This window comes from Patella vulgata, chromosome 5 (assembly GCF_932274485.2).
Source record: "Patella vulgata chromosome 5, xgPatVulg1.2, whole genome shotgun sequence".
Taxonomy (NCBI): Eukaryota; Metazoa; Mollusca; class Gastropoda; family Patellidae; genus Patella; species Patella vulgata.
The window spans coordinates 5,650,540-5,672,256 of record NC_065883.2 but is presented as its reverse complement, the minus strand read 5'-3'; the positions used below and the strand labels follow the sequence as shown (position 1 = coordinate 5,672,256).

Below are 21,717 nucleotides of genomic sequence, written 5' to 3'. Positions count from 1 at the left end.
TTTTAAAATATTTTTTTCTCTCGCTAAGAGAATTGATTTTTTTGAGGTAATTAGGTTTGTTATGGACTTAAACAAGAACAGTAATTATATAATGATATACCGACGGCTTCAACTTGGAGATTAGATTTTCATGAAAAGAAAATTTAATTCCTAGCCTCGTTTGATGTGAGAAGCCTGAAGAAGACAGCTTCAATATGCCAAAGACTGGAATGGCTATTAATTACAGACATTCTATTAAACAACATATTCCACTTCCACCTAAAAAGCCACGCAAGCAGCAGTTGGTCCATGATTATCTTGCCTGGTTTTCACCTTACTGGCTGCGATGTTGACATCTGTGTCAAAAACACAATGTGTTAATTTTGTATCTGTGTAAATCTGTCTTGCACACGACTGACTTATATATTAATATTTCTATTAATATCCGAATCAGCAATATTTACCATGGATGTCGTTAAAGTGGCGACCTCCATTAACTGTTGGGAAATATTCACCCCACCCCACCCCACCACCACCACCACCCCCTCCACTCTTTTTCTTGGATTGTTTTAATTCATTAGATTTGATGCAATATTTATTACTATAAATGTCGTTAAAGTAACGGTCTCCATTCGTTAGTCCCTGGATCCATTCCCTTGATTTGATGCACCATTTCCACTGTCGTTAATCTGGAGGTCTCCGTTAACTTTTGCAAAATATTTCCCCCCTTTTTTTCTTGGATTGTGTTTCCCTTATTGTTTTAATTCCCATATGTTAGTCGCAAAATGACCTGGTTTGTGTTGAGTGGACATTAACCCTGTCTTTTTCTCTCTCTCTCTCTCTCTCTCTCTCTCTCTCTCTCTCTCTCTCTCTCTCTCTCTCTCTCTTTGCACTTTAGAACTAAAAGGTAAAGGATGATACATTTTCCCTGGTGCAGATAGTGCCATTATAAATGCATTGTATCCTTCCGGCGTGGTTCTCCCTTGTCAGTGATGCAGGACGGAGGGGCTGACAAGGAAAGCTGTCTAGTCGTTCGGATGGGACGAAAAACCGAGGTCCCGTGTACACATTGGCGTGCACGTAAAAGATCCCTTGACAGTTGGAATTCGATATAAGAGTAGGCCGTAGTGCCGCTGTCCGGGCAAAATTTCCCTCATAGCACACTGTATGGCGTATGCCCGTCTTCATTAGCCCAGGTTAGGAGCAGAACAGTAGGACGTTAAACTCCATTTCATTTCATTTCATTGCATTGTATCCTTACGTCTTCATTAGCTCGGACAGTGCAGCTAAGTAGGACATTAAACCGCATTTCATTTCATTTTTTACATCAAGATAACAAAGAAAGAAAGGAATTTTATCTTAAATATCAAGAGTGTCTTCATTCGCTCAAATGGTGCAGAAAAGTAGTTTCATTTTTTTGTATCACAATAACAATTTTAGAAACAACATACAAAAATTGGTGAAATAAATAAAGAATGAATATAAGGCCACACTAGAAAAATATTCTTGTTATCAGACAAGATTTGATGTGGTAGGGCGTTTTTGATTTTTGGGTTTTTTGGTCAAAGTCTGGATATCTAAGGTTTTGTTTTTAAGAAACACAACCTGTCCAACCTTGTGGGTTTTCTCTGGGTCTTCCAGTTTCCTCCCACTGCTAAAGACCCCTACACGGGAGTGATTTATTGAAATAAAATTGAACCATATGTTAGACCTTGTGAGGGGTTGGATGGCTGAATGGTTAGCATGCGCGTGCTGTATCATAAAGTCAGTCATCGAGTTGACTGTTGTGGTTTCGAATCCCCCGGTTGTACGTGACAAGGAGTAGGGTCGCCTGTCCAACCTCGTGGGTTTTCTCTGGGTCCTCCGGTTTCCTCCCACTGTTAAAGAGCCCTACGAGCAAGCGAATTATTGAAATAAAATTAAAAAAGCATATTTTAGTCCCAAAATGACCTAGTTTGTGTCGAGTGGACGCTAAACCCCATTTCTCTCTGTCTCTCGTTAGACCTCGTTTTTGTCAAGTGGAGGTTACCCACCCTCTCTCGCTCTCTCTCGCTCTCTCTCTCTCTCTCTCTCGCTCTCTCTCTCTCTCTCTCTCTCTCGCTCTCTCTCTCTCTCAGAAACACAAAATTATTATTAATTTGATATTTATTTAACTTTTAATAAGAACAAAAAATATTATCTAAGAACCAAAATATTTTTTGTGTGTGTGGCCTACTCTTTAACAATCATTTTGATTAAGTGCAATGAAATGATGCAGGTAATTGTGTTTCTATTGCAGACGCTGAGTCGCGGTTTGGTGCTATGGGAGTCGGTGATGCCAACACAAGAATGGGTATTGAGTAACATCCCGGAGGTAAACATATCTTACGTCTGCTTGTTTAACTCATTAATTGTCGTCTGCTATTTAAATTAACCTTTCTACTTTCTCTCTCTGACAATAAACACATCAGTATTCAATAGCATTATCATCAGGTGTACGTAAATAGGGATATATTAGTTATAGGTACATTATGATCAGGTGTACATAACTAGGGATATAGTAGTTAAAGATACACTCTGAATAGGTGTATGTAACTAGGGATATATTAGTTAAAGATACACTCTGAATAGGTGTATGTAACTAGGGATATAGTAGTTAGATACATTATGTAAGATTAAGATAAAGTTCATTGGGATTTTCTGGGTGATTCCCCCTTGTCAATGGTGTATTACAGATGGTCTGGCAATGAACAATGTATAGTTGTTTGGATGAAACGAAAAAACCAAGGTCTCATGTACATCTTGGCAAGTAAAATAACCTTTGACAGTTGGAATTCGAAATAAGGGTAGGCCTCACTGCTCTCTGGCATATATCTATCTTCATTAGCCCTGTCGGTGCAGAAAGTCGAATGTTAAATCCTCATTTCTTTTACATCAAAAAGCAGGTTCAGCTCTTGCATAATGCATCTTTAATTATTATCTGGTGTTTCAATTAACCGTTCTACCATCTCTCATATATCCTATTTTTCTATCACCGTTTGTATTTTTGCGAGATGTATCATTATTTTTGTAACACTTAACATATTTTGATGTTTTTTTGTTGTGTAAACAATATCGCTGTTGTCGTTTCTGTACTGATTTAACATGCAATTCAACTGTGGCTGGCTTTTCTTTCATTTGTACTTGTTTTGATATTTAGAGTAGCGTTATATATAGCGCTGGTACGATATGTTGTTTAATTGGTGTATCACGATTCACCTCCTCAAATCATGAGACACTGAATCGATGTATCACACATTTTTTTTTTTATGTTTTTGGGGTGTTTTTTTTGTCGCTTCAGTAAGTAGCCTGTACTGTAGGTACACAAACACTCCTAATTTTGATCCACATCAATATCGTGATATGAAACAGTTTTATTTTTCCTACATCGACAGGACTAAAAATATCAATTATTCATTTATCCGGTTGTTTTCTTGGTAAATATTGACCTGGTTATGAATCGTGATACGAATCGTATCGTAGCACCTGAATCGCAATACATATCGTATCGTGACTGCAGTGGCAATACCCAGCACTAGTTATTTATTACCTGTTTCAATCATTTGACCTTGTGCTGAATCTGAATTTAAAGTGCCGCCATTGAAATTGGTAAAATCGGTAGATTTAGCTCTAACATAATGCATCCTATAATGTTATTTATTTCACATTCTGATCGTTTCGTCAAGTACTCAATCTGAGTTTAAAGTGGCGCCATTAAAATGGGTAAAATCGTCAGATTTAGCTCTAACATCATGCATCCTGTAATGATAATGTTATTTATTTCACATTCCGATCGTTTGGCCATGTGCTGAATCTGGATTTAAATGGCTCCATTTAGCTATTACATAATGCATCCTATAATGTTATTTATTTCACATCCTGGTTCTGTTCACCTTGGGGGATTGGATGGCCGAATGGTTAGCACCTGCGCGCTGTGTCATAAGGTCTGTCATTGAGTCAACTGGCGTGGTTTCGATTCCCCGGTTATACGTGACAAGGAGTAGGGTCGCCTGTCCAACCTTGTGGCTTTTCTCCGGGTCCTCCGGTTTCCTCCCACTGCTAAAAACCCCTACGCGCTCGCGAATTATTGAAATAAAATTGAACCATGTGTTAGTCCTAAAGTGACCTAGTTTGTGTCCAGTGAAGGAGTGAACCCCATCTCTCTCTCTCTCTCTCTCTCTCTCTCTCTCTCTCCTTTGACCTTGTGCTGAATCTGGATTTAGCTCTAACATAATGTATCTTTAAGTTATTGATGTTTACAGATTGTGAGTAAATATGCGTTCAAAGATGGTGTTGATGTTAACGATGATGGTAGCGTTGATTATGAAACTATGAGGTAATAATATATAAAATGATATTAATGCTTATAATTGAGGATACTAGTGCAGTAAGGTGGGAAAGTGCCGTTGTTTTTAAAAAAAAGATCATATGATTTTTTTTAATTAAATCTATTTTCAGCAGATTTTCTTAACAACTTCTTTATTTTAATCATTTTTATCACTGTATATGTCAATTTTAGTCTTCTGGTCTAAAAATATGCAAAATTACTATTTTTGGCAGATTGTGTGAAATGGCACTCATTCACCTTATTGCACTAGCATCCACAATTGGTTGATAAAGGGCTGCGACTCAGAACAAATCCTGGAATAAATAGGTTTAGACCTGGGGGTCACAGTGCTGGCTGGCTAGCCTGGAGGTAAGGTGTTCGATCCCTGCATTGGCCGAGAAAGTTCATCCAGATTTTCCGACGTGTTTCCCCATTGTCAGTGATGCAGTCTGGGGGTCTGACAAGGACAGCTGTCTAGTCATTCGGATGGGATGAAAAAACAAGGTCCCGTGTGCACATAAACGGTCCCTTGACAATTGGAATTTGATATAAGAGTAGGACGTAGTGCCGCTGTCCGGGCAAAATTTCCCTCATAGCACACTGTATGGCGTATGCCCGTCTTCATTAGCCCAGTTCAGAGCAGAACAGTAGGACGTTAAACCCCTTTTCATTTCTTTTCGGGTTTACACCTGCTACACAGTCTTGTCAGTGTGTTGCTAAGGAATTTTATTTTTTGGTTATTTTCAAAGGATTGCTTCCTTTTCGATCCAGGGGGAGGTAGATGGCCGAATGGTTAGCGTGTGTGCGTTGTGGTTTCGATTCCCCGGTTGTATGTAACAAGGAGTAGGGGTTGCCTGTCCGAACTCATGGGTTCTCTCCTGGTCATCCGTTTTCCTCCCATATGTTGGTCTCAAAATGACCTAGTTTGTGTCGAGTGGATTTAAACCCCATTTCCCTCTCTCTTTATTTTCTTTGCTTTGTATTACTGGAGATTTCCATAAAATCTCTCTCTCTCTCTCTCTCTCTCTCTCTCTCACACAAACCAGTGATTGTTTTCCAGTGTTGTTTTTATGGCATATATTAATTAAACTAGATATATACAGGTCATTTTTCTATGGATTACAATTACTATTTATAACTGACGTTTCAACTAGGTTACTTGCTCAGTAATAAACCATAATTATATTCCATCAATTTTAATCAACACCTCTGGCTTGATTTGTTAGGTAACGCAGGTAACTTGAGCTCTCTGACATTTCTCTGATTTCCTTGATAGTATAATGAGATATATTTTTACCCTTTGAGCACTCTCAATAAATGATTTAACCTTTTAGCTCCTGGTAAAGGTAAATATTGACTATCTCGAGGTCTAATTTACAAAAACATAAACTAAACTGTTTTAAAGATGCCTGTAAAACTCAGAAAAATAGAGAAAATACTAAAATACTGAAAAAACTTTTTTAATACTAATTACCGAAAAAATCTGAAAAAATTAGCATAAAAAAAAGCTTTTGGGTACTTTTCGAATTGTTTTCAGAATTTTTCAGTACTAAACTTAGAAAAATAGTGAAAATGCTATGAAAAATACTGAAAAAACTTTTTTGATACTATTTAATAAATACTCAATAAAAATACCGAAAAAACTTTTTTCATAATAATTACCCCAAAATAGCGAAAATAATCCAAAATATATTTGAAAAAACTTTTTTGATATAATTACCCCCCCCCCCCAAAAAAAATGAAAAAATTATAATGAAAATTTTTTGGGGTTACTTTTTGTAATGTTTTCGGATTTATCGGTACTTTTGAAATTTTTTCATATTTTTTCGGTGTATAGTACAGCCAGCATTTCATTGGTTGCAATAGCTCGCTAGCCTGGAGGTCGGGTGTTCGATCCCTGCATTGGCCGAGAAAGTTCATCCAGATTTTCCGCCGTGGTTCTCCCTTGTCAGTGATGCAGGACGAAGGGGCTGACAAGGAAAGCTATCTAGTCGTTCAGATGGGACAAAAAAACGAGGACCCGTGTACACATTGGCGTGCACGTAAAAGATCCCTTGGCAGTTGGAATTCGATATAAGAGTAGGCCGTAGTGCCGCTGTCCGGGCAAAATTTCCCTCATAGCACACTGTATGGCGTATGCCCGTCTTCATTAGCCCAGGTTAGGCGCAGAACAGTAGGACATTAAACTCCATTTCATTTCATTTCATTGGTTGCAAGTTAAAAATCCTAGTACCGGTACAAATTTTAGCTCTTAGTCTGCAATGATAGACATGAGAATAAATCAGATATTTTTGTTTTAAGTTTTTGTGAATACGGACCTAGGTTCCTTGAATAGAATTAAAGGAAAATTTTAGGGTTTTTTGTAAATACGGACCCAGTTGCCTTGAATAGAATTAAAGGAAAATGATATTTTTCATACTGATACCTCCCTGGAAATTGGGTAGTAGGGGCGGTGTGTATATGACAAGGAGTAATGTCACCTGTCCAACCTCATGGGTTTTGTCCGGGTCCTCTGTCTTCCTCCCACTGTAAGAGACCCCTACACACAAGCGAATTATTGAAATAAAATTGAACCATATGTTAGTCCCGAAATTACCTAGTTTTTGTCGAGTGACTCTCCCTCTCCTTGGACATTTGAAATTATTATCATTGTACATTTTTATAGCGCACACCTTCCTCGAATAAGTGCTCACATTTACTTCTCACATCTGTACTTGTGTCCAGTTTAAAGCTGACTGATTAATTTTAATTTCTCAATCACTGTCAAAAAATAAATAACTCAATTGATTATTGATGTATAATGATTAATTTTTGAACAGTGGTCAAGAAATTAAATACTTGTAAATTGAACATTCATTATCAAAATTAATCAGTCAGCTTTACACTGTACGCCAGTACAATTTAGTTGATTTGGGGTGATTTTAAATGATTTTTAAACAAAGATTTGATATTAAATGAATGTGAAATAAATTAGTGCTAGATACACAAGATTAAATGATACCTGGGTTACAGTGTAAAATGATGTACTACTAAGAAAACCTCGAAGAATTTGAAAACTAATTCAAAATTGCAAAATGAATGGGGTATAAAAAATCTGCATTATCCTTTGAACTCACCAGAAAGAAATATGTTTTTGATCTGTATTATAATTACATTCTGATGGATTATTGAGGACCAAAAATAGATGTCTGCAAAAACTTCGTTATTTTCTTAATGTTTTTATACCTATTGACTCCACTCCTAGCAGACAATTTAGAATATTCTACTTCAGAAAGAATTAGATTTCTTTATAGCATAATCATATCCAAAAGAACAGAAAAAAATCATCAACTAATTACCCGAGTTAAAGGACAATATTGGTGCCAGTCATTATCACATATGTGATAGAGCTGGTTAAACACATTCCAAATATAATTTTAACACAGAGATCATTGCTACGATAGCTGAGTAATACAGGTTTCCTGAATCAGAAGTGACGAACGCCAAAGGAAAACACGAGTCATCCCTCTATAATAACTGATTGATATGACAAGTGATAACAGATACACGGCCGAATTTCTGCTCACTAATAATTCCTTCGAAGACCAAAAGTTGTTATATGGGACTGTAAGAGGATACCTGACAATTCAATAAAGTAATTGAATGTCATTAGATATTTTCTTTTTTTGTTTTTCTTTCGTGTTCACTTATCTAGTGGCAGTCAATTCTTTTTATGAATTGTCAGATATCCTCTCACAATCTCACACAACAATTTTGGTCTTTGAAGGAATTATTAGTGAGCAGAAATTTGCCCGTATATCCGTTATCACTCGTCACATCACTTGTGTCACTTCCGATTCAGGAAACCTGTATTACTCAGCTATCGTAGCAATGATCTCTGTGTTAAAATTATATTTGGAATGTGTTTAACCAGCTCTATCACATATGTGATAATGACTGGCACCAATTAATATTGTCCTTTAAGTTGTTTGAATAGCTTGATCTAAAATTGCATTGATCTTCAGCGATTACTTAGCCTTCATTTTTGGGGCGGGCGGGGGTCAAGGAAATAAATGATAGTATTGACCTATATGAAAACTTTTATTGCACTTCTATCCTCACTTCTCCATTTTTAAATTAAATCATTAAATGGCCAAACTATTCATATAATGGCATCGATAATTGATTATGGGCTTTTGTCATGTTAATATAGGTCTAATTAATAGTTTATATAACATTTAAGGCCTAAAGAAAGACCTGTAATAGACAGATTTAGCTCTTGCATAATGTATCTTTAATTGATCAAGAATGTTCAAACTTGGTGTAGATGTATTGAAGGTGAATGCCTTGACTGGACAAACAAGTATTTAAATACCACCCCCCATAAAAAACCTGGACAAACAAGTATTCAAAGAGTAACCTGGACAAACACATATTCAAATAGTATACGTACCAAAATAACCTTTGACAAACAATTATTCAAATAGTATAAAAAAACAAGCATCAAGTACCAGGTATTCAATTAATATTCCCAAAAAACCTTTGACAAACAAGAAAATTCAAATTGTATTAAAAAAAAAACGAGCAGCAAGTAGTAGGTTCCAAATAATAGTCAGAAAAACCAAGTACATTAAAAAAGAAAACAGAGCATCAAGTATCATGGTTCCAAATAATAGTCAAAAAAACCTAGGGAAAAACAAGTACATTCAAATAATCATCTTTTAGATGCATTTAGTAACTGGATAGAGCAATAAATTATAACTTATGGAAGAACAATTACTGATTAATTTAGGTGACGTTTCAAAGAGTATTCTCTCAACTGCTTGAAAACGTTGAGAGAATACTCTTCGAAACGTCACCTAAATAAATCAGTAATTGTTCTTCCATAAGTATGTGTTATAGTTTATTACATTCAAATAGTATAAAAGATACATTATGTAAGATTTTTAGTAAAGAGCTAGCCATTCGTGCTATAATAGTTTGTAAATAGATAACGTGAAACAAATAATTTGACAATTTCATTCAAATTACTCTATTGCGAGAGAAGATATTAGCCTTTGAAGGTTTGACAAGACGTGTGCAATAATTGCAACCACCGTACTGGTTGTTCGAAGCTAAGTCTCGCTCCTCCATTTTTAAATTAAATCAAAATATGGCTGAATCTATTTAATATCGGATAAATTCGACGCCATAGAGACTTGATTATGGCCTGGATCAGTTAATTAATGTCTAATTAATAATTAGAAAACATTTCAGGCCTAAAGAAAGAACTGCAATAGGCAGATTTAGCTCTTGCATAATGTACGTATGTTTAAAAAACAAGAGCATTAAGTACCAAAAAACCTTTGAGAAACAAGTATTCAAATTACAATACCTTGTTGTACTTGTTGACAGACATAAAGATTAATGACTTGATGATATACAAGCTAATACAGGTGTTGATGTAACCATATAATTATTAATTAATCACCTTCATTTTCATCTTTTTTCTTTCAAGTCAAGCCTACTGTAGTCTAATAGCTGGTGCATATATGGTGATGGGGCTCAAGTTTGCTGGATCAGCCAATCAAATGGCTTTTGAAATTTTGGTATGGACATTTGATCTTTTCTAAACAAGTATGCTTTTAGTTTTGGTCGTACTAATATGAACATGAAACACACCATTATGTTCCTTCATGTCATTTCAGCTGTATGACGTCATATCAAAAATTGGTCTCTATCCATCTCGAATGGGGACTCACGTGGCTAAGTGGGTAAGATGCTGGCTTGCTAGCCTGGAGGTCGGGTGTTCGATCCCTGCATTGGCCGAGAAAGTTGATTCAGATTTTCCGGCATGGTTCCCCCTTGTCAGTGATGCAGAACGGAGGACCTGACAAGGACAGCTGTCTAGTCCTTCGAATGAGACGAAAAACCGAGGTCCCGTGTATACATTGGAATGCACATAAAAGATCCCTTGGCAGTTGGAATTCAATATAAGAGTAGGCGATAGTGCCGCTGCCTGGGCAAAATTTCCCTCATAGCACACTGTATGGCATATGCCCGTCTTCATTAGCCCAGTTTAGGAGCAGAACAGTAAGACGTTAAACCCCATTTCATTTCCCTCTTGAATGAACAGTTTTCCAAAGAATGAGCAATTTGATTAAAATAAAGATCTATATTTCGTTTTTTTTTTTTTTTTTATTCTTTCGATGACCTACACTACATGAATATTTGACGGGTTGTACTGGAAGGTCGTGTCAGGGGTCTATGACCCTATGATGTCAGACATTGATAAATCAATCAGCGTTGACGTTTCTAGTAGTTTACCCACAGTTCCGTGCACCTCACGCCATTAACTCGCCGTAACAGACTGTTTCATTGGCTAATCCCTCACTTCAACCAAAACGCTGCTTACATAACAACTCTTTCAGATCCTAGTGTAGTAAAGACAAGTAAAACGAAATTTTGAACTATAAAAACAAAACGAAATAGGATCTGTGTTTTAATCAGATTGAATAATGAGCATGTGGAGTTTCAAGTTAATCGTACTCGAATTTGCCAAGCCTTAGGATTTGCTTAAAGGAGGGGGGTTGGGTGTCCGAATTGTTAGCACACAACATTGTATCATGCGGTCTGTCATTGAGTCTACTGGCGGGGTTTCGATTCCTCGGTAGTACATGACAAGGAGTAGGGTCGCCTGTCCAACCTCGTGGGTTTTCTCCGGTTTCCTCCCACTGACGCGCAAGCAAATGATTGAAATAAAATTGAACCATATGTTAGTCCCGAAATGACCTAGTTTGTGTCAAATGGATGTTAAACCCCCATTTCTCTCTCTCTCTCTGATTAACAAACCAATAGGTCTGGGATTCGATCCCATTGTTGAGCGAGAAAGTTTGCCATAATATTAAAGCATTGTTTCCCCTTGCCATTGGTCCATGATGGAAAGCCTCTTAAAGACCAGGGTCTAATAGTTCAAGTGGGATGCAAAACTGAAGACCTGCACCTAGGCGTGCACATAAAAGAACCCTTATCGATTGGAATTCATTTGCTGTCCAGGTAAAATATCCCTCATAGCACACTGTAGGACATATTCCCTGGAGCAGAAAAATAGGCAGTTTAACCCCATTTCATTCATTCATTTATTCATTCATTCATTCGTTCATTTTTCTCAAGTACATGAGCTGAGGTATGTAATCACATGGCTGCTTATTATTTTAGATGAAGGGGGGTGTGGATGGCTGAATGGTTAGCATGTGCGCGTTGTATCATAAGGCCTGTCATTGAGTCAACTGACATGGTTTTGAATCCCTGGTTGTATGTGACAAGGAGTAGGTTGCCTGTCCAACCTTGTGGGTTTTTCTCGGGGTCCTCCGGTTTCCTCCCACTGCGAAAGTCCCCTACGCACAATCGAATTATTGAAATAATATTAAACCATATGTTAGTCCTGAAATGACCCAGTCTGTGTCGAGTAGACGTTAAACCCCATTTCTCTCTCTCTCTCTATTTTAGATGAAACAGATGAAGTTATGTCTGCGTTTGATATCCTCTCCATCACGAGTGGAGCTTGCTGGGAAATCTTTGGTAGAAAATTGTTTATGTACTTTGTTACTGGCGTTATCATTGGTAAGTAAACTTGTTGTAGAAGAAAAAGTTGTAGACTATTATTGGAGACCACTAGATCGACGAGGTTCCTGCACATTTTAGCACATATGATGTCATGATGTCGTTGTTTTTTGTATTTTAGAGGAGAGCCGAAAAAAGCTCTCCTTAATCAACAAATTGAAAAAATCGCGCCCCTAAAAAAGCTTTAGAAATAAAGAGAGAGTGATCTGCTATTAAGGAGAGTGATTAGTTGTGTGTATGGGAAATGGTTCTGAAGATCAATAACTGCATGTAAGGGCGTCATTCCTGGGTTCATAAATGACGTTATAAAGAAGAGTGATTTTCAATTTTAGGAGAGGGGGAAAAAACTTCAGGTGAGCAGCAGGCGCTCGAGAGCGATCGCTCGCCTTAAAAAACAAAGACTGCATATTAGGGTTAGGGTTAGGACCTGCAGATATCGTCAAAGTCTCGAAATGGAAACAGGGCTAGCACTAACCCTAACCCTGGGCAGAGCCTTATCCTAACCCTAACCCACAATCCACCTATGACGTCATATGTGCAGGACCGTCTACGATCTAGTGCTCCCCAATATTATTAAGAATTTTTATACGGCGCTATATCCACAAACAAACATGCACGTAAAAGATCCCAGCGACAGTGAATAAGTAATTAACAGAAATCTATTTTTCAGGTTATGGCAGGAACAGGAAATTTAGAAGTACTAAGATTATGTAGAATGTTAAGAAAACGAGTGGGACCACAGCATGTCCATGCTACATATGGATCTCATATGGCAATCTCCATGTCTCTAGGGATGTTGTTTCTCGGAGGTGGAAAGTAAGTATGATATGATAAACAATATGAGAGAGAGAGAGAATTAGGTCATTTCGGGACATATCATGATTCAATTTTATTTCATGTTAGTCCCACAAATACTACCTGTGTAACATCCACTCAACTCAAATTAGCTCATTTTGGGGTAAACATACGGTTCAATCTTATTTCAACAATTCGCTTACGCGTATGAAGCTTTATCAGTCGGAGGAAACTGGAGGACCCAAAGGAAACCCACGAGGTTGGACAGGCAACCCTACTTCTTGTCAGGCACAAGCGGGGAATTGACACCACGCCACTTGACTCAATGACAGATCTTATGATTTCGTGCACACAAGTTAACCCACCCCCACACTGCCCCCCCCCCCCCCTCCTCCAACACCAGGATTCCATGGAATTGTATCTGAGTATTTCCAGTTTAATTACGAAATTTCATTGAAAGATTACAGAAAAAAAACATTATATATAAGGGTCTGGGGTGATCAATTCAGCATCTCGTAATTTAATACGTGAATCATGAAAAAGTGAACCGTGATACATTGATTATAACGCTATATTGTGCCAGCACTGATCTGGGGTAATTTATTAACAGGCTTGGAAATAATGACTAATGTATACCTGACAAAATATCGGGGTTTAATGCTGACAAAATATTGGGGTCTAATGAACTGGGACGTGACATTTTGACACAAGTCTGTGGTAGAAGAATAAGGGCGTTTACGGCTGGCCCCCGGATCCATTCACTTGATATTTGTTTATTTGGTGCAATGTCTATTTTATGTCTTGTCCGCAGGTTTATCTTGTAGATTTTTGTTTTGCATGTAGTGTGGTCCTCCTGCACTTACTAATAGACATCAAGTCACAGTCTAGCTTAAAGGCTACCTGTCATTATCCAGTTGTGCGGGGGGATCACGGTGGCTAAGTGGGTAAGACGCTGGCTCGCTAGCCTGGAGGTCGTGTGTTCGATCCCAGTGATGCAGGACGGAGGGCCTGACAAGGACAGCTGTCTAGTCATTTGGATGAGACGAAAAACTGATTTCCCGTGTACACATTGGCGTGCACGTAAAAGATCCCTTGACAGATCGAATTCGATATAAGAGTAGGTCGTAGTGCCGCTGTCCGGGCAAAATTTCACTCATAGCACACTGTATGGCGTATGCCTGTCTTCATTAGCCCAGTTTGGAGCAAAACAGTAGGACGTTAAACCCCATTTCATTTCATTTCATTTCCAGTTGTGCGGCACTGCCCTCTCAAGAAAAACATTGGGAATACAATGACGTCCTACTTCTCTACCCTATCCAGGCTAATGAATACAGAAAAAGTTTAATGAATACATACTACGTATTGATGTGTGTTTTTCAGGTATACGTTTAAAACAACGCCAGATGCTATAGGAGTCATGTTATGTGCTTTTTATCCTAAATTTCCTACACACAGTAATGACAACAGGTAGGTACATAAAGAATACTGACAATATGTAGGCACATTAAAGATGGGTTCCCAGAAAAGTATTTATCAAGTGGTTATTTCCAATAAAAGTATGGTAATTTTGGTATATATGGAAAGTAGAGATATCCAATCTTACTAGAAAAATACTGGATTCCCTGAAAAGCACTCATGGAGCGTATACAGGCCAAAAATGTAAAGGGTTCCCCTAATCGACAGCCCGACGATTAGGAATTCTGAACACGTGATGTCAAAGGTCACACGCGGACATTTAACTCTTGATGTACAAGCTGATAAACTTTATGAAGAGTTAGATGTACAATATTTTCTGAGATAAAAATGACGGAAAAAGACGCGGGTAGTCTAAATCCGAGAATTTAATTAGGATTTGATATTTGTAATAAATAGTAAGTGATTAAAGACAACATCGTCTTATGTATGCAATGAATTCTCCTCTGACTTCCAAGAGAGGTAAGTCATGTGACGTAAACATGACCTGGTTTGATCGAATTTTTATAGCAGGACATTCCATCGCAATTACAATGTTTGAGAAGGATTTGAAGCAAAATTATGACAAATTAATTAGTTTGAATATGTTTTTAGTCCATATATACCATTAAATCACCCAGTTTGTACGCAACAACCCATCTTTAATGACAACAGATCGATTTAATAGATTTAAACTAATTAAATATGTTAATCAAACTTTGATTTATTTATTTTTATCAAATTTTAAATAGGTACCATTTACAGGCATTCCGTCACTTGTACGTACTGGCAGCTGAACCCAGATTACTGTTGCCAAGAGATGTAGATCGAGGTTTAGCCTCGTACGTTCCGATACAAATCAGATTTAAAGAATCGTCACAGTATTCCTCGTCTGATTTGATATTTAAAACCTATGCTCCTTGTCTTCTACCAGAACTCAATTTATTAGAAGAGGTAGGTGGTTGATTTGATCGTAATTTTTCTTGTTTTTGACTGCTTATTGAAATGAAACTGGGTTCAACACGGCTAATAAAGATGGGCATTATGCTTTGAGGGAATTTTGGCCTGGACAGCGATAATTTCTACTGCTATTCTTCGAGTTCCATCTGTCAGGGGTTCTTTTAATTTTCGTGCATGCCAACAGACCTCGCCAAAAAAGTTCATCCAGATTATCCGGCGTGGTTCCCCCTTGTCAGTGATGCAGGACGGAGGGCCTGACAATGACAGCTGTCTAGTCATTCGGATGGGACAAAAAACTGAGGTCCTGTGTACATAGGCATGCACGTAAAAGATCCCTTGACAGTTGGAATTCGATATAAAAACAGGCCATAGTGCCGCTGTCCGGGCAAAATTTCCCTCATAACACACTGTATGGCGTATGGCGTATGCCTGCTTCATTAGCCCAGTTCGAAGCAGACAGTAGGACGTTAAACCCCATTTCATTTCATTTCATTTGTTCCATGAAAACAATCAGACCTGGACCTCCTGGTTAGTGAGCCAGCGCCTTACGCACCGAGCCACCATGGCACCTTAACTGATGGATAGGGGCTGTTCGTGGGGGGGGGGGGTCTACTGGTTTAACGTGTACATGTGACATCATAAGGTCTGTCATTGAGTCAAGAGGCATGGTTTCAATTCCTCACTTGTATGTGACGAGGAGTAACGTCGCCTGTCCAGCCTCATTGGTTTTTACTGCGTCCTCCGGTTCCCTCCCACTTCTAAAGACCCCTACGTACAAGCGAATTATTGTTATAAAACTGAACCATATGTTACTCCTAAAATGACCTAGTTTGTGTCAAGTGGAGGTTAAAACAATATGTAAAGTATTTTTCTGAAAAATGAAAATGTCAACATTAATCCTTGTTAATTAATTAATTTTTTTTTCCATTAATTTAGATCACTATATTGGGTCCGAGATATTGGCCAATAGTATTCCATGTCGATAAAAACTGGAGTATATTAAAGTAAGTAACTTTTAATAACATCCACTCGCCAAGGAAGCGAGCTGGGCCCATAATCCACAGGTCCATGGATCGAGTTAGGGTTGGGGTATAGGGTATAACTCTAACTCAATATCAATCTGTTTAAAATACAAATAACCAATCAGCGTTGATGTTCCTAGTGGGTTACCCACAGTTCCATGCACCTTATACCCAAAACTCGCCGCAACAGACTGTTTCATTGGCTATATAACAACTCTTCCAGATCCTAGTGTAGTAAAGACAAGTAAAACGAAATTTTGAACTAAAAAAACGAAACAATCTGTGTTTTAATCGGATTAACTCCCTCAATATTATCCAAAACATGAATTTGAATTCAATTTTGTTTATGGGTTCTTGTTATCCAATAGGGGGGGGGGGGGTCGAGTGGTTAGCACGCGCGCGCTGTATCATAAGACATGTCATTGAGTCAACTGGCGTGGTTTCGAATCCCCGGTTGTACGTGACAAGGAGTAGGGTCGCCTGCCCAACCTCGTGGGTTTTCTCCGGGTCCTCCGGTTTCCTCCCACTGCTAAAGACCCCTACGCGCAAGCGAATTATGTAAATAAAATTAAACCATGTTAGTCCTGAAATTACCTAGTTTGTGTCGAGTGGACGTTAAACCCCCATTTCTCTCTCTCTCTTGTTATCCAACACTTTAAAATCTGTTCTCGCCCTCAGGGTTCTCTACGATCATCTAGACTTCATGTTAATTATATAGATATAATGCTGGGAGACATACCACCAACTTCTCATGATTACGATACTTGGAGGCTAGCAGACGACATAAGATACATCAGTTGGCTAGCAGGCGTTGTATATTGAGAGAACCCCGTAATGAAAGACAGGCAACCCCAAATACAATACACAGATCACCATTACTGAGCTACTTTTCCGCTAGGCAATCCCACTCGTTGTTAAATAGAATATATACGTGACAAAATTCTATGGAATTTCAAATTCAATTATAGTAGAATCTGTACGAGCAGCCATTCCTATTCAGTGACATCTCCTTGTAAGAGGTTACAATAAATTCCCCCGGTAGAAATTCTATTGTTTCACGGTCACTCCTCTAACACGAATAGCGGTCACTATATTACTAATAAATATAGCACATTAGTGCTTATTCAATGGTGGCCATTGTTGAATGATACCATCTTGTCATACTTCGTAGCACCTCCGCTAATCCTGTGATTAATAATTAATTATCTGGACCACCACTAATCAGGTAAAAGGAACTGTGAAAATAACAATAAACCCGGGATTATCTGTTAATTAATCTTTTGTTTTATTAAACGACAAACCCTGATCATTGTTTTCACATGTAAATTTTCTTTATTTTAACCTCAAATGTAAATCGACACTACTCCATTCTTCAAGCTGTCATAACTTCGTTTAGAATGAAGTAATTTGCCTGAAATTTTCAATATATTTTTCATTATCTGGTCATCTCTTTATCTAAACCTTCATAATATATCTTTAATAGCACTGTAACCTGGGTATCATTTAATCTTGTGTATCTGGCACTGATTTCTTTCACATTCGTTTAATATTTAATCTTTCTTCAAAAATTCATAAAAATCGTTTAAAATCAACCCAATTAATCTAATTTGTTTAAAACTGACCATTGTCCAATTTACAAGCGTTTAATTTCATGATCACTGTTAAAAAATAAACAACCCAATTGATTATTGATGTATAATGATCAATTTTTGAACAGTGGTCAGGAAATTAAATACTTGTAAATTGGACACTCATTAGCTTTAAACTGGACACAAATTGGATGATTTGGGGTGATTTAAAATGATTTTTACGAATTTTTAAACAAAGATTTGATATTAAACGAATGTGAAAGAAATTAATGCTGGATACACAAGATTAAATGATAGCCAGGTTACAGTGTATGTTTTGAGATCACTATTATACAATCATAGCAATCATTCTAGCACTTAAACGCGTCTCATAGAAATATTTTTTTGACGGGTTATTCAATGACTACACATATTTCTGACGAAACATATGAAAATAATTCTCACACTTTTAATACAATTTAGATCTAAATTCACATCTGACAATGGAAAAACATGTCAATTACTTATGTAAGATAAGCTATTTTCACCTACGAACCATTGGCAACATCAGACATGTATTAACGAAGGATTCGACTCATACATTGGTTCGGTCGCTGATATTCTCCAGGTTGGACTACTGCAACAGTCTTCTGAGTGGCCTAAATCAAACCTCGCTCAAAAAACTGCAAGTAATACAAAATACAGCAGCCAGGATAATTCACCGCTGTTCAAAACGGAACGTATACTGCACCCCTTCTGAAAGACCTGCATTGGCTGCCTATTCACTTACGAATCAACTACAAGATTCTATGTTGTGTATATAGATGTCTAAACAGTTCCAGTCCAAAATATTTATCCGAACTAATCCAGGTGCACAATCCTCAACGAAACCTATGATCCCAAGACCAAAAAAAATGCTTGTAGTTCCTAAATATAACCTTCAAACTTTCGGATACAAATCATTCAAACTCAGTTTTCCTAATCTCTGGAATCCCCTGCCACTGAGTGTTAAATCTGCTCCTTCAATGGAATCGTTTAAAATTAGATTTAAAACGTATCTATTTCCACGTGAATATGACCATTAATGACCAAGACAGTTGAATAGTGAATTATTGACAGTGTACATATGTTAGCGCTTTGAGCATGCATTTATGGATGGATATATGCGCTTTATAAATATACATTATTATTATTATTAAATTAAAATCAATTCAAAAAAACAAGATTATTTAACATTACTTTTATTACTTATGAAGGTTTATATTTAACAACAATCACATCAGCTTCGCTCTACTCAGGCAATGTCTGTTCAAATAAATTTTTTAAATATTTTCTACTCGCTTATGGTACTTGGAAAGTGTATCATTTCTTTTCTCTGGAAAACTAAGTCCACATAATGGCAGTTGGAATATCCAAGGGAGTTGTCTCGATTGTCAAGTTCTGTGGTTAAACAGGTGAAGGATAATGATGTCTGGTTGACCGAGACAACCTGCATGCGTATTATTGTTATAGTAATAACACCGTTCAACTGATAATTTCCGTTACAGATTCTCGATATAAAAGTTACTTTTGACCTTCTTGCATTTTATTTATATTTTTATGCCGAAGGGCTTTGTCATTGATGTTGACATTTTAAATTTTCTGTGTTGTTCTTTGCGTGTGTTCTTTGGTTAGTGCCTCCAACCATACTATGATTATTTGGTTGAATTGCTGTAATATAGTGTGGAGGTTGAGTGTACTTTAGATCTGGATGTTCTTCTGGATGGCCGAATGGTTAGCATGTGTGAGCTGTATCATACGGTCTGTCATTGAGTCAACTGGTGGGGTTTCGAATCCCCTGTTGTACATGACAAGGAGTAGGGTCGCCTGTCCAACCTCGTGGGTTTTCTCCGGGTCCTCAAGTTTCCCCCCATTGCTAAAGACCCCTACGCCAGGGTTCTTAATCCATTTTGAAATGAACCGGCCACGGTTAGGCCTAACGGATAGTCGGCTTCTCAACAACAAACATGTTAGTTTATGCATACTCTATTCACGTCAGTAATTGCATAATTCACTAATTGCATAATGTATTTGGGATAATAATAGCCGAAACTCCGTATAAACAAGACCTTAGTAATTGCATACTTGCATTCATACATCGCTATAATATCCACATTTATAGTCATATTATTTCAGCAACTTACATTGCATATTCCTACTTTTGGTTTCATCCAACTAAACGGAAGTGATTATTTTTAGTATTACCAGTATACAATTTTCGGGATTTAATGCAGCAGGACTAGTTCGGATATCTGAGAGGATCTCTTCCTCAATTTCACTGGATATTAAAGAAATAAATTCACCACAATAAATTAAAATCACAATATATTTTTTTGTCATTTCATCATCCTGCTGTTCTGTCAAATCGTTCAATTATTGTTCATAATTTTCGATGGCAATGTTTCTTTTTGCTATGGAATACGCATTTCGGATTAACGCCCGGTTTGAAACAATTTCTAATTCTATAGATTTGGGAATTAAACTCTTTGTTCTGTCATCGTCTTTCTTTGCTGCGTAGGTATGATCGTCAGATTAATACGGTCTTTTATTGCCGATAATTTGGTTGACCTATATTGCACGTGGGAGAATCTCCGGCTTTTGGAACTTCCATTGACGACGTGAATGCTTAAAGTTCAAGGTCAACGCCGCCATCACTATCTTCAGTTAAATCTCGTTTACGTTTCTTGGTGTCATTCTGCGAGGTGTTCAAGTACTTGGCATGATTACCTCAATTAAGTTGTTTATTTATGAAATAAGCCGAAGGTATTCATTGTAATGATTGACTCTTTGATGGGTTTCTTAATCGACGAGTAATAATTAATTCTTTGTAATCGGCCGAAAGTCGATTGATTTATGATACCATTAGTGGCCGGTTCATTGTTTTAACAATCGGCCTGATAATTAATTCTTTGTAAATCGGCCGAAAGTAGATTGATTTGTGATACCTTAGTGGCCGGTTCATTGTCTTACCAATTAGCTAGATTAAAGATCAATTGGCTAAAGCCGACAAAAAACAACCGATTAAGATCCCTGCCCTACGCGCAAGCGAATTATTGAAATAAAATTGAACCATATGTGACCTAGTTTGTGTCGAGTAGATGTTAAACCACTTTTCTCTCTTTCTCTCCTAACCCCTTTATGTTTTCTCCTACTACTAAGGCTAATTATTGAGAGAGAGGGAGAGGCTTTAACTCCACTCGACACAAACTAGGTCATTTGGGACTAACATATGGTTCAATTTTATTTCAATAATTCGCTTATGTGTAGGAGTCTTAAAGTTGTGGGAGGAAAACGGATGACCCGGAGAAAACCCATGAGGTTTAACAGGCGGCATTACTCCTTGTCATGTACACTCGACACAAAATAGGTCATTTCGGGACTAACATATGGTTCAATTTTATTTCAATAATTCGCTTGTGTGTAGGGGTCTTAAGCAGTGGGAGGAAAACGGAGGACCAGGAGAAAACCCACAAGGTTGGACAGGCGACCCTAATCCTTGTCACGACAACCGGGAAATTGAAACCACGCCAGTTCATTCAATGACAGACCTTATGATAGAATGCGCAAGCACTAACCATTCGGCCACCCAACCCCCTAAAATATATAAAGATGAAAATGAAATGGGTTTAGTTTAATGTCCCGCTTTTCTGCACCTTTTGAGAAATGAAATGAAATGGGGTTTAACGTTCTACTGTTCTGTTTCGACTTGGCTAACAAAGACAGGGCACCTATATTGGGCTAATGAAGATGGGAAACGAAACCACGCCAGTTGACTTGTGATTCAACACGCACAGGCTAACCATTTGGCCATCCAACACCCCTTTTGAGATAGGGGGGGTTGGATGGCCGAATGGTTAGCATGTGCGTGCTGTATCATAAGGTCTGTCATTGAGTCAACTGGTGTGGTTTCGATTCCCCGGTTGTACGTGACAAGGAGTAGGATCGCCTGTCCAGCCTCGTGGGTTTTCTCTGGGTC

General features: G+C 37.7%; 1 protein-coding gene across 1 annotated transcript in view; it reads left to right on the top strand.

Annotated features, from left to right (window-relative positions):
* LOC126822112 (anaphase-promoting complex subunit 1) overlaps positions 1–21,717 on the top strand; it is a 122,174-nt gene that overhangs the window by 57,131 nt on the left and 43,326 nt on the right. Inside the window, exons 38-45 of the mRNA XM_050550861.2 lie at positions 2,258–2,332; positions 4,260–4,333; positions 9,801–9,891; positions 11,792–11,905; positions 12,576–12,721; positions 14,081–14,167; positions 14,905–15,106; positions 16,049–16,116. Coding sequence (XP_050406818.2) covers positions 2,258–2,332; positions 4,260–4,333; positions 9,801–9,891; positions 11,792–11,905; positions 12,576–12,721; positions 14,081–14,167; positions 14,905–15,106; positions 16,049–16,116 — 857 coding nt within the window. The remainder of the gene's footprint in view (positions 1–2,257; positions 2,333–4,259; positions 4,334–9,800; positions 9,892–11,791; positions 11,906–12,575; positions 12,722–14,080; positions 14,168–14,904; positions 15,107–16,048; positions 16,117–21,717) is intronic.